Source organism: Scyliorhinus torazame, chromosome 6, assembly GCF_047496885.1.
Source record: "Scyliorhinus torazame isolate Kashiwa2021f chromosome 6, sScyTor2.1, whole genome shotgun sequence".
Classification (NCBI taxonomy): Eukaryota; Metazoa; Chordata; class Chondrichthyes; order Carcharhiniformes; family Scyliorhinidae; genus Scyliorhinus; species Scyliorhinus torazame.
Genome location: NC_092712.1, coordinates 151,339,209 through 151,353,577, shown reverse-complemented (window position 1 = coordinate 151,353,577; position 14,369 = coordinate 151,339,209). Strand labels below are relative to the sequence as shown.

General features: G+C 48.3%; 1 protein-coding gene across 2 annotated transcripts in view; it reads right to left on the bottom strand.

The window, feature by feature from the left end:
* Window positions 1-14,369, bottom strand: part of glipr2l (GLI pathogenesis-related 2, like) — a 123,267-nt gene that overhangs the window by 79,932 nt on the left and 28,966 nt on the right. For both annotated transcript variants that reach the window (XM_072508914.1, XM_072508913.1), the window contains exon 4: window positions 12,413-12,490. In XM_072508914.1, coding sequence (XP_072365015.1) covers window positions 12,413-12,490 — 78 coding nt within the window. The remainder of the gene's footprint in view (window positions 1-12,412; window positions 12,491-14,369) is intronic.

Sequence of the window (14,369 nt, the reverse complement as noted above, 5' to 3'; positions counted from 1 at the left end):
CTATGAAATAAAGCAAAGAATGGTATGTGGAGTTAAGTCAGAGATCAAACATGATCTCACTGAATGGCAGAATAGGCTTAGAGGGCTAAATGGCTGATTCCTGCTCCTATGTTCAACTTCTTTGAAGGATGTTATAAATGACTGATGGTGGAAGGTCCTAATGTAAGATGTATTTGGACGGTCAGAAGGTCTTCAATAAATGACCCACACAAAAGGTCAATGAAGCTAAAATCTGTAAGAATCCAGGGTCGGATGCAAGGTTGCTTAAAGATTTGGAATAGAAATAAGAAACAAGAAACAGATAAGACAGGCCAGAAGTAGAACAGCAGACTGAGTGAAGTACAGCTTAGTAGTGAAGAGGGCTTAGAATCTTGTCATTTCACATCTGCAAAAATGATTTGGATTCAGAAACGGTTGTTAAATTCCCAGACCGCAGCAAGATATAGCGTGTAGTTAGAATAACAGATACATTTAAGGTTTTGCAAACGGATTCCAACTGGGGAGATGAAAGACAAATGGAACTTAATACTGACAACGCAAAACACATTGGCAGAAAGAATGAACATCACAGGTATACGTGAAGGGAACAGAATTAGCACAGGGAAAGTTTGAAATGGACATGGGAATTAAAACAAACATAACTTTCAGTGTTTGACAATTTTGAGAAGCAATTTAAAATGGAAACAGGTGCTTGGATTTTCTAAGGACAGCAGCAATGTAGTTGTGGTCACCTAATTACCAGGTTCCCCTGAACATGCAGGAGAGGGTGCCCTGACACAAGTTTCTGTAATTATTTCCTTTCCCCTCATTTGAATAAGTCATGGTTATACATAAAGATTATTACACAGCTTGGCTGGGAATGGGAAAATTCAGTTTTTAAATTTCTGAAGTTAACTATCAAAAGTTAAGTTGGCTAGAGGCAGAAGCATGCAGTACATTTTTTATAATGGCATGGTGGCGGGGCAGCATGTGGCGCAGTGGTTAGCATTGGGACTGCAGCGCTGAGGACCCGGGTTCGAATCCCAGCCCTGGGTCACTGTCCGTGTGGAGTTTGCATATTCTCCCCATGTCTGCATGGGTTTCATCCCCACAACCCAAAGATGTGTAGGGTAGGTGGATTGGCCACGCTACCTTAATTGGAAAAAAAAATATTTGGGTACTCTAAATTTATTTTAAAAAAATAATGGCATGGTGGAGACTTGTGAGGAACACTATTCCCTCTGAGCTTGAAGATATTATAATAATCTTTATAGTCACAAGTAGGCTTACATTAACACTGCAATGAAGCTACTGTGAAAAGCCCCCAGTTGACACTTTCCGGCGCCTGTTCTGATACACAGAGGGAGAATTCAGAATGTCCAATTCACCTCACAGCACGTCTTTCGGGACTTGTGGGAGGAAATTGGAGCACCTAGAGGAAACCCACATTGACACGGGGAGAACGTGCAGACTCCGCACAGACAGTGACTCAAGCGGCAATCGAACCTGGGACCCTGGAGCTGTGAAGCAACAGTGCAACTCGGAGGTCTGGCTACATCAGATGAGCCACAGGAAGGTAGCCCGGCAGACCACTCTCCAGTAAAGCTATTGGTCAAGTTGCATCAAAGGGTGTCACCAATTGAGTCCACCCAGCTGCCTGACATCTGGCTGCAGATGAGGACGTCTATTGGGATAAGGGGTTGACAAATATGCTCCTAATTGTTACCCACATTTTCTTTGTTGCTGGACAAGTTGTGGGTCCATTCTTACAAGTGGAAGAGTGCTCACAATGCTGGAACCATGGGGCTGGATTCTTCCACCCCGCCCGCTGCCAGATCGCCACAGGCGGGACGGGGACCATGTAAAGGTCCATTGGGGTGGAAATTTCCAGTCGCCGGGCGGGTGCAGCTGGAGAATCCCGCCTTTTATTTCCAGAATAATTACAGCCCTACTGCTCGGGTTCAATTCCCGTACCAGCCTCCCCGAACAGGTGCCGGAATGTGGGCTTTTCACAGTAACTTAATTGAAGCCTACCTGTGACAATAAGTGATTATTATTACTGACCATACATCCAAATCCCACCACACACACACTGCTTTGCTTGCTGGTAGACATATTAATTACAGATGGGTAAGGATAGACAATTTGTTTCTGAATATGTTAAGATAAATGCTTTCCCTGCCACAATCTTGCTCGATGTGGACAAAGGGCTATAAATGGTGAGAAAGTAGGTCATTTGTTTTGATCTGGAGTAATTGATCTAATGAGGATGTCCAAATTGTGTCAAAACCTAACACCAGAACAGGGACTAGCTTCTTGGTGAGGAGGGCTTTCCTGTATGGGTTGCAGCTGCATATCTTTTACCTCCTTGCCTTTGCCTACTGTTCTGGCAGGCCTTGTTGCTGCTTGGTGGCGCAGGTTCCCATTGGAGAGCCCTCTACGCGGGAATCCTCCCCTTTTACCATCGGGGATCTCGGGCAGAGCATGTTGCACATAGCAGTTCCATAAAATTGTAGAGTGCATTGGTTCATGGCTCCCAGGATGCATGCATCTCTTGCAGCTTTGTGAAGTCCGTGGATCAGCTATATCCAAGTTATCTTCGGCTGCACCCCATTTAATATTCTGAGAAATCTGTTATTTTCTTGACTGCATTTCGGGGGGGGGGGGGGGGGGGGGGAGGAGCGTTAGGAAAGGGTAGGACCTCCATGTAGGCCTGGCCAAGCTGGCCATTAATAGGTTTCAGGAGGTTTGACAGTCTGGAGGAGCTAAGGGAGAGGGGGAGGGAGTTCAGGTATCTGCAGGTTAGGGACTTTGCGCGAAAGGTCTGGAGGGGGTTCCCTAGGTTGCCGGGATACACCATACTGGAGCGACTGCTGCTTCCGGATGTGGAAGGGGAGGGAAGAATTGGGGATATTTATAAGTGGCTGTGGGAGCAGGGAGGTGAGCGGGTGGTGAGGATCAAGGAGAAATGGGAAGCGGAGACCAATTGGGGAGTATGGAGAGAGACATTGCGAAGGGTGAACGGGACCTCCTCTTGTGCAAGGATGAGCTTGATGCAGTTCAAGGTGGTGCACAGGGTGCCTATGACTTGGGCGAGAATGAGTGGGTTCTTCCAGGGGGAGGCAGATGAGTGTGAGAGTTGTGGGCGGGGGCCAGCGAATCACGCGCGCATGTTTTGGAATTGTGAAAAATTGGGAAGATTCTGGGCAGGAGTGTTCATGGTCTTAACCAGGATAGTGGAGGAGGAGGTGGACCCGGACCGCTGGTGGCGATATTTGGGGTTTCAGAGAAGCCGCAGCTCATGGAGAGGAGGAAGGCCGATGTCGTGGGAAAAATCTCTAGACTGTATAGTTGATCGTTGGGAACTATGTTTCCCGGGGTGTTCATTTGCTGTAACCTGCTTTGATACATGTTTGTAATTTAAAAAAATTAATAGGTTCAGGCAGTGGGTAGCCGAGAGGGTCATCCGCGCTAACTGTCTGCCCCTCTTCCACGGCTATGTTCACTGCCAGGTGCCCAGGAAAGGAAACACGTAGTGTTTGTCGACACCATCGAGACCTTCCATGCCCATTTATGTCACATTTAAAATGCAAGCTGTCCAAGGACAAGGAAGTAGTGTTCAGAGAAGATTCTAGTCCTCAGCAATATAAAGAAAAAATAGCGCAACATTATTCAAGGGTTGTTTTTGAGGAGTGGAATGATCATGGCAAATATGAAGGAGCTGAGGCAGTACCTAAACAGTGAGAACCAGAAGACTGGCCAGATGTTTGGTTTTATACCAGACAGTCCAGGTTTTAACCAATCTGGCCACTGTGTTTCCAAAAGGCTTCACATCTGGTATTTTGACCATTAGTCCACATACTAAAATAAAGCACGAGCAAGGGCCTGTGCACATTCATTTCCCAAACGGCAGCAACCTTGATGCGACCGAGTCACTGAAATCAATTCATTTTTCATACTTTTCCCACCAAAGCACCTCCCCTCCATTGTCTTTCAAACAGTACTGAATCTCCAAATCTGATGATTCAAATTGTAATGACATCATTGCGTACACAAGGAGGTCACCCCCGCACATCACAACGATGGGTATAAATAGTCTCTCGCATTAGCCATCCTACAGAATTGTTGACCGTCAACTAACATGAGAAGAAGGAGGGGAATTTGGGTGGTCAGTAGTGTAGCAGGAATAGGGTGGAGGAGCAAGATGTAGGTCTCATGGATACAATGAGCTTGGAGGGGAGTTAGAAGAGATACCAGAGAGAGATGTGAGTTCAGGGCTGGTACAGGGGAGAGGGAACTTTAGAGAAAGGACAAGGGGAATGGAGGGAACAGATTACATGTCTCCAATCTTAGTGACCAAAAAAACATGAGTTTATTACATTTGTTTGGGTGAGGATGGTGGAGACAGGGGACAGGAGTTTAAGACCATAAGACGTAGGAGCAGAAGTAGGCCACTCAGCCCATCTAATTTGTTCCGCCACTCAATGAAATCATGGCTGATTTTATATATGCCTCAACTTCACTTTCCCACCTTATCCCCATAACCCTGGATTCCATCACTGGTTAAATATCTATCTATCTCAGCCTTGAACATACCAACGACCCAGCCTCTACAACTCCCTGCGATAAAGAATTCCACAAATTCATTACCCTCCAAGAGGAGAAATTCATCCGCATCTCGGTCTTAAATGGGTGACCCTTTACTCTTGGATTATTCCCTCTGGTCCCAAACTTCCCCACAAGAGGAAACATCCTCTCAGCATCTACCCTGTCAAGCCCCCTGAGAATTCTATAGGTATCTATAAGGTCGCCTCTCATTCTTCTAAACTCTAACGAGTACAAGCCCAATCTACTGAACCTCTCCTCATATGAAAATCCCTCCATATCCAGGATCAACCTGGTCTGGACTGCCTCCAACGCCAGTATATCTTTCCTTAGATGAGAAAATGGCTGCAGTAGAGAAAAGAAGTCGGAGGTCATCTTTGCATTCTGGGATGATTCTAGAATAGTGAGCAATTTTGGCAGACGGGTGAATGGCCTCGTAGCGTGTTATGCGATCCTGCCATATTTGCTGGTAAATGGTTAAAGAGTTTTTCATCATATTTGTTCCAGTCTGTGATCCTTAATCTTAAGGGCGCAGAGATGAGGGCTGTGATTGGGGAATTGTCAAGGTGAAACAAATTAATGATGTCACTGGAGACAAGAGCATCCAAAGGAGGAAGAGAGAGAGAGAGAGACAGAGAGAAAGAGATGAGGAAGGTGAGAAAATTTGGCACGGTACTTGGTAGGCCATAGAGAATGGTTGCAGTCCAATTACCCAGCACTTGTTAGTGAGTGCGCAGAGCAAGTAGGCCCAACTTCAGCCCAATACTTACCATCAACACCAGGGGCTGGAGTTTCCTATAGGGGCTGGGAAATGGGAGGTGGGCTCAATTTCAGGTCATGGACTCCTTTTGAAGTGAATCTCGTACCAGGAGTGATTTTTCCCAGTTTCGGGCCTTAATTAGGTGGGACTGCCATTTGTTTAGGCTGCAAGAATGTGACAAAGGAGATGAACTGATTCCAGAGTGAGCAGGATAAAAGGTCTGCCACAGCCACAGTGTTCTGCCTGAATCATCCTGTTCATCTTTTAAGCTCTGTTGAGGGATCTTCAAGTAACAAAAGGACTGTTCTGAAGTCGCCCTCTGCTCTCTCATGTTTGTAAATCCCTCTGCAAACTGGCCTTGCATGAAGACCATCAAATCATTGTTAAAAACTTTGAAGGGCCTATTGTTTTGAGCCTTCACTTAGCCTCAGTGCCCCTTTACAAATCCAATCAGTGATGACCCTTAACCTTCTCTTCTTCCAGTGTGTGCAGGTTGAAATGCACAGTTACTGGAGGTGCTAGCAAAGTGGTACAATTGAGCAGACCAGCCATTTTGAGGGGCCTTTCTCCACAAATGACCCTGAATAAAAGAGCCTCTCCCAATAGTCCCATGTGACCACCCGAAAGCCATGAGGCCAATGAATAAACAATGCCTTGGGCACTCCTGACTTCACACCATCCCATGTGAGTGAGGATCTCAAAGAGATCTACCACTTAATAACGTTGACATACAGCAGGAAGCCATTTTGTAATGGCCTGCACACAGTCACAGTGATGCTCCGCTTGGCAGCGATAAGAGCCCTCAGCGGACAGATGAGTGTCGGTATTGAGGGAAACAGGAGCAGATTTGTTCCCATCTGTTGCAGCTCGCCGAGGCCGTGTGCGCTCATGCACTGAATGAAGGAGTCCATGCAGCAGATGAGCTTGACCATGTCTCAGGTCTTGCAGTGCATGAGCTTTTCCTATGAGAGGGTAACAAATCTCATGGGAGAGTCATGTACAACACCACCTGCAGTGCACTGTCCTGCAGAGAATTCATGTTGCTTTATATAGCCTGGACAAGACAGTTCAGCACCTGGGCACTGATATCCACGGAGCACATGCAAGTCTTTTGCAGTCTGGACAGGTCAGCTGCACAGGTGACCCAGAAGTGGCTGGGAGGGGTATCAGCTGTGCCCCAGTGGCAGCTTCTCTCAAGGCAGCAGGAAGGACAACCAAGGGCCAAGGATGTGCCGGAGGAGAATGAGGATGTCATACCAGATATGAGGACTGTTCTTGTAGGGATGTTGACAGAGCAGTTCCAAGAGAGACTTCAATGAGTCCCTCCAAGATTATGACAGCTATCACAGCCACAAGCTGTCTGCCTCCAGCTCCTCTGAGGCAACAAGGGAAGAACAATGGAGGAATGTCTGGAGGAGGGAATTGCACCTGTCTGAGGACTAGGTTGCACATTATTAATAAGTAGGGTTTATTCTATAAACCCAACATTTCGTTATCCTTGGGATGTATAATTTAAGTAGCATCGTACAGAACAGTCGTAAAGGTGTATGAACAAAATATAGGTTCTGATTTGTAACAGTAGAGGCTCGGGGCAGTAGTCCATCTCCCTTAATGGTGAGATTGCATGCACGATTGTCTTTTCTGTGCTAGTACAGGCTTCATAGATAGATAGATCTTTATTATTGTCATGAGTATGCTTACATTAACACTGCAATGAAGTTACTGTGAAAATGCCCTTGTCACTACACTCCGGCACCTGTTCGGGTACACTGAGGGAGAATTCAGAATGCCCAAATCACCCACATTACTACATTCACAGTCATGTTGTTGGCCTTGCAGTCCTCAGAATTCATCAGCTGATCCTTTGCATGATCTGATTGTCCCCCATAATCATAGATTCCTGGAAAAACCTTGTTGTGACATCCCAGGCTGGACATCTCTATGGTCACTCGGACCACTTGACGTAGAAGGTTCCCCCTCCAGGTCCCCTGCCCCATCCTCTCTTAACTCCTGTTCTGCCTCCTCCAAAGGCATCGCACCTTCCTCTGTCTCTGCCTCTTCAAAGCTTAGCACCACCTGCAGGCGTGTATTACAGGGCACCAGCCAAGGAGTCCAGACAGCGGGAATGCATTAACAGCCAATGTGACTGCTCAATAAGGGTTTCGGTGAACAGATGGCTGTCATTGGAATGTCTTTTCGACTCTGTTTACGGCACTCAGAGGGATGATGATGAGCCTTCTCAAAGGACTAGTTGCCTCAAATCCACCTTGGGACCTGCCAGTGGCCTGGGGAGAGAGAGAGAGAGAGAGAGAGAGAGAGAGAGAGAGAGAGAGAGAGAGAGAGAGATAGCAATATTTGTGCAGTAAACAATTTCCTTGACTTGGGGGAATCTGGCAATAGCAGCAAAATCCGAGTGCTCTCAGAGCATGGGAGGCCCCATCAGTGGAAACTGTGGTGTGGTTTTCAGCCTAGGCGAGGATGGCATCTGTGGCCATCATGATACAACTATGTGCAGCCAATTGTGAGATACTGCAGAAGTCTGCAGCTGAACCCTGAAATGATCCAACAGTAAAGAAATTCAAGGCCACAGTGACTGATACTGGCAGGTTGAGCGAGGTGTGAGCTCCTCACTGACAAGGGCACAGCTGGTTATGATCAGCTCCATGAAGAGTCATAGTTGGCACTGATTTACCGCCATGGCCAGTTGGTGACACCTGTTCCAATCGATTCAGTTCTCTGGTTAGTAACTCCTCCTTTGTGGACCCCGGGCTGGATTCACCGTTTCAGGGACTATGTCCTCACGCCTTGGTGAAAACTGTGGTCTTTTCCACCAGAAAAACTGCTGTCAAAAGGCCACATATTCACAGCCTTGCAGGGGGCTAGCAGGCAGTTGTCGTGGAGCTCGCAGCTCCAGCTGCCGATACGCCCCCCCGCACCTCCGGGTCAGAGGCCACGCTTGCGCACGGCGGCCTCCAGCGGACCCCAGAAATAGTGCCGCCGATCGGCCGTGCGCACAACCTGGATGGCCCAATAATAGCCCAGTCCCGAATGATGCCCGCCCTCCAATCAGCCCGTCGACGACCTCCCCAACCCCTCACTGGGGGTAATCACAGTGCTCCCCAACCCCTCACTGGGGGTAATCACTGCACTCCCGAATCCCTCACAGGGGGTAATCACTGCACTCCCGAATCCCTCACAGGGGGTAATTACTGCACTCCCGAATCCCTCACAGGGGGTAATCACTGCACTCCCGAATCCCTCACAGGGGGTAACCACTGCACTCCCGAATCCCTCACAGGGGGAAATCACTGCACTCCCGAATCCCTCACAGGGGGTAATCACTGCACTCCCGAATCCCTCACAGGGGGTAATCACTGCACTTCCGAATCCCTCACAGGGGGTAATTACTGCACTCCCGAATCCCTCACAGAGGGTAATCACTGCACACCCGAATCCCTCACAGGGGGTAATCACTGCACACCCGAATCCCTCACAGAGGGTAATCACTGCACTCCCGAATCCCTCACAGGGGGTAATCACTGCACTCCCGAATCCCTCACAGGGGGTAATCACTGCACTCCCGAATCCCTCACAGGGGGTAATCACTGCACTCCCGAATCCCTCACAGGGGGTAATCACTGCACTCCCGAATCCCTCACAGGGGGTAATCACTGCACTCCCGAATCCCTCACAGGGGGTAATTACTGCACTCCCGAATCCCTCACAGGGGTAATCACTGCACTCCCGAATCCCTCACAGAGGGTTAACCACTGCACTCCAGAATCCCTCACAGGGTGTTAACCACTGCATTCCCGAATCCCTCACAGGGGGTAATCACTGAGAACTCCTGAATTCCCATCACTGCCTGCAATGTTCAGTTGGGGCTAAAGTCAGGTCTTCTATTAAGGCACTAAAGAGTTCAATTAGTTTCACAGTGTGTGTGGGTAAATTCCACCTGAACAATCAGTCGTCAGACAGTCTGAAAACTATTTGCAAATCATTAAGCACACACAGTACTGAATCCTATCCAGTTTCAAAGTTTACCTGAGAGCCAACCTCCTAGAAACCTCATAAACTGCTGTCAATCCCTCATTTTATAAGGTCAACACTTTTAAGTCATCGAAACCATTAACAAAACTACAGGCTTGCCGTGAGAGAGATTGGAAATCATAAATCAGAGACAGAATTAACTCTAGTGGCACGATGGCACAGTGGCTAGCATTGCTCCCTCATGGCCATGAGGACTCGGGTTTGATCCCAGCCCACTGCCGTGCGGAGTTTCCACATTCTCCCCGTGTCAGCGTGGGTCTCGCCCCCACAACCCAAAGATGTGCAGGATAGGTGGATTGGCCACGCTTAATTGTCCCTTAATTGGAAAAGAAAATGAATTGGGTACTTTAGATTTATAAAAAAAAAAGAAACTGAATTAACTGTAACCTATAAAAGCGCACATTTATCTCTAACTGTTGTAGGTGTGTGCATGTGTGTGACCAAGTGTACGATGTTGCATTAATTTAGGGTAAATATGTAAGAATAAAAAGGCTTCTTTATTTTAACACTCAAAAGCTTGCTGCTGAAGTATTTAATTTGAATTACTCAGAGGGTAAAAAAAAGTCACTTTTTGTTTTACTGATTATGATCAGTAAGAGACCAATTACATTCTGCCTATGACATTTGGAAGAGTCAGGAACCAGGTCTGGAGAATAGGGATGCTCATTCTATCTGTAGCAGTGTGACCAATAATACATTAGATTATGGTAATCAAGGGATCAATAAACAATGAAGTTCTATGCCATACTGATAATACATACTGCAAAGATAACTTAATGAAGGGGGGGGGGAGAAGGCAGTAGTTACTGGTCATTTTTTAAATATCTAGATTTACATCCACAATTCATCAGCATACAAAATCCTTGGCAAAACAAAAAAGCTGTTCTTAGTTAACGTATTGAGAGCACACAAAGAAAGGCCAGGTTTACTCTGCTATCTAGGGGACAGGCCAAACAACAGTTCCCCAAGTTTCAAGTAGTGACTTCTATCAAAGGTTCTGGAATGTAGCAGGAGCCTCACTAGATTAAGCAAGGAGGGCTTACTCAGTCTGACTAACCCCTGGAAATAAACACCACAGCCAGATGTCATCTCAGAATCTTTAACAATTTATCACGGTTGCTATTGTCAGAAGAAACAAAGAGCAAAAGATAAAAAGCCGCTAATTGGATTTTAAGTAAGGGTCAGAATAGCAAGAATAGTCAACGTGACTTTCCACATTTCAGCAGAATATCGCAAGTCATAGTTGTCAACTTTGTCAGGACAACAAATGCAGAAGGAACAGAGTTCCAAAATATGCATGGCTCCAAAAGTCCAGGGGCATGTTAACATGAGCAAAGCCTTGCATTCTATATTCCTTTCCCAAAAAGGATGAAAGGAAAACGGTCTTTCCATACTAAATCTTCCCTCTTTCTCATTGCTTCTCCAAACCACAGATAACTCTCTAATATGACTCACAGTCCAACTGCTAGGAAACCAGTCCCTTCCGCCTCTCCCTGCTGTTCGTTCCTGCTGGAAAGTATCAAGTCCATTCTCCACCTCCCACAACTACACCAATGAGATTGGCAATTCCATTTAGAAAATTAGAATCCTTCCAGCCAGAGCAAACTTTCATCCCACCAGAGTTAGATTCAAATTCATGTTCCAGAGGTGAACAGTAACATTGCTCAGTCTACAATTTTTAAACTTACAGGTTTCCAAAGCCAATGCTGCAAGTGGAAGCTACTGAGAAATTAACACTCAAATAACAATGGGGAAGAGAGGTCAGGCGAAGGGGACAGGAAAGGTACATCTTGCAAATATTGCATGTCAACTCAGTCTTCTGGCTTTCTCCAATATGCTTGAATCAGAATATAGACACATTGTTTGGCAATCACAGTCCTGGACAGCAGCTATTAATAATAATAATGATCTTTATTGTTAAGAGTAGGCTTATATTAACACTGCAATGAAGTTACTGTGAAAAGCCCCTTGGCGCCACATCCGACACCTAATCGGGTACAGAGAGGGAGAATTCAGAATATCCAAATTAACTAACAGCACGTCTTTCGGGACTTGTGGGAGGAAACCGGAACACTCAGAGGAAACCCATGCAGACACCGGGGGAACGTGCAGACTCCGCACAGACAGTGACCCAAGCTGGGAATCAAACCTGGGACCCTGGGGCTGTGAAGCAACGGTGCTAACCACTGTGCTACCATGCCACCCCAAACATCTGTCCTTCTGCAACATCAGAAAACCGAATTACACAACTCTAATCAACATCAAATAAAACTTTCCACTGACTGCAAAGTTACGTGTGCGCAGAGTGGATCTTCTGCTTCAGACGTAGCGGGTGGGATTCTCCGACCCCGCGCCGGGGGCACGATACACACGACGCTGCCCCGACGATTCGCTGGTGACCAGAGAATCGACGGCATTGGCGCCAGCGCGATCGGCGTGGCCCCAAAGCGCCCCCCCCCCGGCGATTCTCCCCGCGCGATGGGCCGAGTGCCCGCCGAGTTAGGCAGAGTCCCACCAGCGCCGTACTCATATGGTCCGACCCCGGCTGGACCTCGGCGTTCATGTTGAGGGTGGCGTCCTGGTTTTGGGGGGGGGGGGCGGGGTCCTCCACGGTGGCCTGGCCCACGATCGGAGCCTACCTATCGGCGGGCTGGCTTATCCTGGTGGGAGCCTATGTTCCTCCGCGCCGGGTCCTTGTAGCTCTCCGCCATGTTACGTCGGGGCCGACGCGGAGAAGGCAACCCACGCATGCGCGAACCCGCGCCAGCCGTAGCGCGCATGCGCCGCCCTGCAGCGCCCGTTCTGATGCCCGGATCGGCAGCTAGAGCAGTGTGAGGCACTCCAGTGCCGTGCTGGCCCCGTGTGGCACAGGGCCGCTGATCCTAGGGGCCAGATGACGTGGCGTAAAACGCTCCGGCGTTTACGACGGCGTCAACACTTAGCGCCAGGATCAGAGAATCCACCCCAACAGATTTATCACCATCTGAAACAACAGCTGAACAAAAATCCTCTACTCACCTGTACTGGAGGAAAATCCAGGACAATTGAAATTGTAATTCTTTATCTCACTGTACCATCTTTCAGACACCTCCTTACCTGCAGGAAAGAATAAGGAGAAGTATTTTATTGCTTTTCAATTGTTTCTGGAGAACAAAAATGGAATTAAAAACATGCCACCTTCAACATTTATGCAAGGTCATGTTGCACAGGAATATCCATATAAAGGCGGTCAACATTGGTGTATAGATGAAGGCCAGCAGAATGCTGGCACAGCCGCTTAGGAAGAGGGAGGCGGCCAGAGGGTGGTTGATGGGGATGGAAATTTGGTAGGGGACTCAGCAGGGCTAAACAGGGCGTTCAGGGACTTTTACAGTAGACTCTATTGTTCGGAACCCCCCACGGGGCCTGAGGGGATTAGACGCTTTTTGGACGGACTGACCTTCCCAAGGGTGGGCAGGGAGTTGGTAGATGGGCTGGGGCCCCGATTAGGGCTGAAGAAATAGTTGAGGGCTTGAAGGCCATGCAGTTGGATAAAGCCCCGGGGCCGGACGGGTATCCGGTGGAATTCTATAATAAGTTCTCGGGGATTTTAGGGCCGTTGCTGGTCAAGGTTTTTAATGAGGCAAAGGACAGAGGGGTGCTGCCCCCGACGATGTCACAGGCCACTATTTCGTTGATATTGAAGCGGGACAAGAACCCGGAGCTATGTGGGCCTTATAGGCCGATCTCACTGCTTAATGTGGACGCCAAGTTGCTGGCCAAAGTTTTGGCCTCCAGGATTGAAGATTGTGTGCCGGATGTGATTATAGAGGATCAAACCAGGTTTGTCAAGGGCAGGCAGTTAGGGGCCAATATAAGGCTGCTCAATGTGATTATGATGCCCCCGGAGAGTAGGGAGGTTGAGGTAATTGTGGCAATGGATGCGGAAAAGGCATTCGACCGGGTGGAGTGGGACTATCTATGGGAGGTGCTGGGACGATTTGGGTTCGGTAGGGGCTTTATCGGCTGGGTTAGGCTGTTGTACCAGGCCCCGGAGGCTAGTGCAAGGACAAATAGGACGACCTCTGACTATTTTAGACTGTACCGGGGGACAAGACAGGGGTGCCCCCTCTCCCCACTACTGTTTGCATTAGCTATAGAGCCGCTGGCAATTGCTCTGAGAGCTTCAAGGGGCTGGAAGAGGCTGGTTGGTTTTGGGGGCGGGGGGGGGGGGGGGGGAAGAAAGAGTGGAACATAGGGTCTCGCTGTACGCGGATGACCTGCTCTTATACGTATCAGATCCGGGGCAGGGATAGGTGAAATTATGGTGATTTGGGGGGAATTTGGCCGGTTTTCGGGCTATAAACTGAATATGACAAAGAGTGAGATGTTTGTAGTCCAGGTGAGGGGTCAGGAGGGTCGGCTGAGGGAGCTGCCCTTTAGGTTGGTAGGGGACAGTTTCAGGTATTTAGGGATACAAGTGGTGTGTGGGACTGGGGCAGGTTACACAAGTTGAACTTGGTCCGGTTGGTTGAACAGATGAAGGGCGAGTTTCGGAGATGGGATGCACTTCCGCTGTCGTTGGCTGGGAGAGCGCAGACGGTCAAAATGACGGTCCTACCGAGATTTATTCGTATTTCAATGTCTCCCAATTTTCATCCTGCGGTCCTTTTTTAAGAGGGTTAACAAAATCATCCTGGTCTTTGTGTGGGTGTGTAAGTCCCCGCGAGTGAAGAAAGTGATGCTCGAGCGGAATCGTGGGGAGGAGGGGCTTGCCCTACCGAATTTCAGTAATTATTACTGGGCGGATAACATAGCCATGATAAGGAAGTAGGTGGTGGGGGCGGGGTCAGTTTGGGAGCGGATGGAGGCAGCTTCATGTAGGGACACCAGTCTGGGGTCGTTGATAACAGCACCTCTGCCATTCCCGCCAGCGAGGTACTCCACCAGCCCCGTGGTGGTGGCGGCCTTGAGGATCTGGGGTCAGTGGAGGAGG